The following is a 3843-nucleotide window of genomic DNA, read 5'->3' on the forward strand; positions in this document are numbered from 1 at the left end:
TGAAAACCTCACCAGAAGTCACTATAAATCAGCTGTGACTTGATGGCACTTTACAGACATACAAGGTACGCTTAAGTATTATTGAATTTAGTGGGTCTCAATTATTTAATGGAACCAGTTGACCTTAGTGACGCAAGTTTGGACTTCTTTGAATGTTATCCATTAGCTTTCTGGATTGCACAATTGTGCCTCCTGGTTTGCAGTGAAATAAGAAGACTACCAAATGTCCTAACCTGGTTTGAATCTCGAAGTACTGGTGTGGAGTTGACATTTTTTGATGACAAAAACTATTCAGTTTGTAATTGCATGTTTGATATTCACAACATATATTTCCCCTGCAGATGCCTCAGCAAAACACCACAGATACAGAAAAGCAAACAAATATTACAGAGTTCATCCTTGTGGGGTTCGGGAATATCCAAGAACTTGAAGCTCTTCTCTTCTTATGCTTCCTGGTTATCTACATGGTGACCTTGGCTGGGAACATTCTCATGGTTATACTTGTTGTAGCTGATAGGAATCTTCACACTCCAATGTATTTATTCCTTGGGAATTTTTCCTGCCTGGAAATCTTCTATAGTTCAACCATCCTGCCAAAGACTCTGGCCAGCCTTCTGACTGGGGACAGAAGCATTTCATTCAACTTCTGCCTTGTGCAGCATTACTTTTTTGCATCTCTGGGGGCAGTTGAGTGTTATCTCTTATCCGTGATGTCCTATGACCGGTACTTAGCTATATGCTGGCCCTTGCATTACACAAACCGTATGAATGGAAAATTCTGTGTACAGTTAGTTGGCAGTTCTTTTCTCAGTGGGTTTCTAGCTATTTCTATAACAATAATATTAGTGTCCAGGTTAGCTTTTTGTGGCCCCAATGAAATCAATCATTTCTTTTGTGATGTTTTTCCTCTCATCGAATTGTCTTGCAGTGATACCCATCTTTTGAAAATCTTCCTTTACCTTGTCGCTTCTGTTTTTACCCTTCCTCCATTTTTATTGATCCTCATATCATATGGTTGTATTATAACCACCATTATGAGAATCCCATCCACCAGTGGCAGGCAAAAGGCTTTTTCAACCTGCTCTTCTCATCTTATTGTGGTTACCATTTTTTATGGTACAATAACAATTGTTTATATATTGCCCAATACTGACACACTGAGAGACCTCAATAAAGTCTTATCTGTTTTTTATGCGGTATTGACTCCTATGATAAATCCACTTATCTACAGCCTGAGAAACCAAGAAGTAAAGAAGGCACTGAGGAGACAGATTGATCAGCTATTTGCAAAAACATAGTCCACAAAGTTCTGCCATGGTGAATTGAAGTCCTTAGACATGGTTAGTAGGATCTTTGTTGAATTCTGTATCACAAAATGTTGATAAAAGGCCCTTCTGTTTAAAAACAAAAACAAAACAATTTGCTTTAATGTATGAAAAAATCAGTTTGAGGTCACCAATACAAAATAATCTTTTGTGTGCAGAATAAGGTCTGTAAAAAAGTCAGCTGGTAAAAACAGAACTGTAGCATAGGAGATGTTGAGACATGGCCCTCCTGGGGGAGGTGGGGAATGACTGGTGTGAGTATGCATTATTGTAAGCAAATGAAAATGTGCTTATGAATCTTCCCCCAAATTCATGTAAGCTTTTTGCCTTATCCACCAACATGACATCATCCGTAAAGAGGAGTCACTATAATTCTGGTCATGTGCTATTATAGTGTGCTTGATTACAGCAGTTTGGGGGGGGGGGAATAACATTTGACTTTAAATTAAAGTGTCAGCACCCTATCATTCCTCTGGGATCATTAATGGTCCATTGCCGTCTCATAAAGAAGCATAAAAGAGAGTGGAAGGGATAATTAACTGAGGAAGGAAGCATAAAGAAAAGTGTTATAAAACCCTTTTTCTAGAAGCATCAAGGAAATGCACCTTGCACTGGAGGAAAGTGCTAGTATTACCACAACAAACCCATAGGATCCAACCCACAATTTACACAGTGTCTTACCATGTTAGTCAACAGGTCTTTCCTCAGTGGGTTTCTAGCTATTTCAATAACAATAATATTAGTGTCCAGGTGAGCTTTTTGTGGTCCCAATTTAATCAATCGTTTATTTGTGATGTGTTTCATCTCATACAATTGCTTACAGTGATACCCATCTTCAAGTCAAGGAGCAACATAACACCAACAAGATTTTGGGGGTAAACAGAGTAAACAGTACCTTTATTGGCATTAACAATAGATTTTGGGGGTATATGTCAAAAGCATATACCAAAAGCATATCTTTGAATCTCAAAAGCATATACCACCAAAATCTTGCTGGTCTTTAAGGCAGTACTGGACTCAAATCTAGCTGTTCTATTGCAGATCAAAATGGCTTTCCTCTGAAACTAAATCAATTTTGCTTTTTGCCTCTGTTTTACCCTCAATCCATTTTTGTTGACCCTAATATCACAGATCAAGTGCCACAAATGAAACTTCCCCAGCATGAGATGATATCTGTGTTGTCAATACCACCTCAGAAAATTCATGGAGACTTGAAGATGATGCCCAAGGAAGGCAGAATTTGTGGAGGGGACAACACTCAGTGAGGATGTGATGCCATAGAGTATGTCCTACAAAGCTGCCATTTATTCCAGGGGAATTGATGGCTCTAGGCTCTTCATTTTTCATATTAGGACATGAGAATTGCCCTTTCCTTGCCTGTGAACGCACCAGGAACTTATCTCACTATTTACACACGTCCAGTACGAAAGCATCCAAGACTAGTTTAAATTTCTGTTCCCACCGCGCCGCCTTTGTCTGCTGCTTTTGATAAGTCCAGACCGGCACGCTCCCACGCATGACCAGTCGGCTTCTCCAAGCAAGGACGGTGATTGGTCCAGTGTGAGTAAGGGAGGCGGGGGGAGTGCAGGGGTTGGCTGGCAGCAGAAAGTGGGCTGGCAGCAGGAAGTGGATCGAACACAGTTTGCATGTTCCCACTGTAAGGCACCGGGTGTGGAGGACGCTTTATTTTTTTTATTCGCCGTATAAGTGGATACGCTTAACGCGGCAAAATTGCGCTCTGGAGACGTCCTCGGAATCCTTTTGGTGAGTTGCAGTGGGAACATGCAAGGAAAGCCCGCGGAAGCCGGCGCCGCAAATGGTAAGTGCGGACATGGCCCTTATTAATTTCCCTTTAGGGTTTCATGTTTTTCTTTCATGCAGTCTCCTGAGTTTAAATTCCCAAGGAGACACTGATATAGTCAACTATTGTCTTCAGATAGACATTTGTTTTGCAAACAAGTATAAAAACAAAGGGTGGCTTCCTATTTTGGTCAAAAATTCAATTTTGCTCTTTTGAGCAAGTGTCAAATCAATGAGGAAATTAGTTAGAGCAGTGTTGTGCAGTAAAATTGAGGATTTTGTTGGATTGATGAATAAATTAAGAAGCAACTGATCATTGGAGCTTTACACATTGTAAGTAAATAAGAAATTTTCTTTCTAACATCCTGTGAAAGTTTGTGGAAGTTTCTTAAATCCATAGTGCACATTCTTTCTCCCTCTTTCACTCTCTCTCTCTCTCAGATTATGTACAGGAAAATCATAAGAACTATATAAGATAGGGTTACTTGGGGTCATGCAATGATTTTATGCTAGTTTGGTAGAATTTTTAATTTTTCCCTCCCTTTGAACAATTGACTTCTCCATACCCTATCACAACCTCCTGTTGATTTTGAAGTGCCCATCACTTTGTGAAAGAGTTTTTCATATGGCATGGGAGAGCTCAAAGAAAATTTCTCAGCTCACTGGACCCTGGCCTGTGGAATGTAAATGAACACATTGCTTATAGTTCCACCCTGCT

The 3843-nt window shown here is 39.9% G+C and overlaps 1 protein-coding gene across 1 annotated transcript; it reads left to right on the forward strand.

Moving 5' to 3' along the window:
* The first annotated feature begins 341 nt into the window (after positions 1–341).
* Positions 342–1298, forward strand: LOC130492997 (olfactory receptor 5B21-like). Its single transcript, XM_056866772.1, has one exon. It carries the CDS (start codon positions 342–344, stop codon positions 1296–1298), a length of 957 nt encoding a protein of 318 aa, XP_056722750.1.
* The last annotated feature ends 2545 nt before the right edge of the window (positions 1299–3843 follow it).

The sequence above is a fragment of the Euleptes europaea genome, unplaced genomic scaffold (assembly GCF_029931775.1).
Source record: "Euleptes europaea isolate rEulEur1 unplaced genomic scaffold, rEulEur1.hap1 H_4, whole genome shotgun sequence".
Lineage (NCBI taxonomy): Eukaryota > Metazoa > Chordata > Lepidosauria > Squamata > Sphaerodactylidae > Euleptes > Euleptes europaea.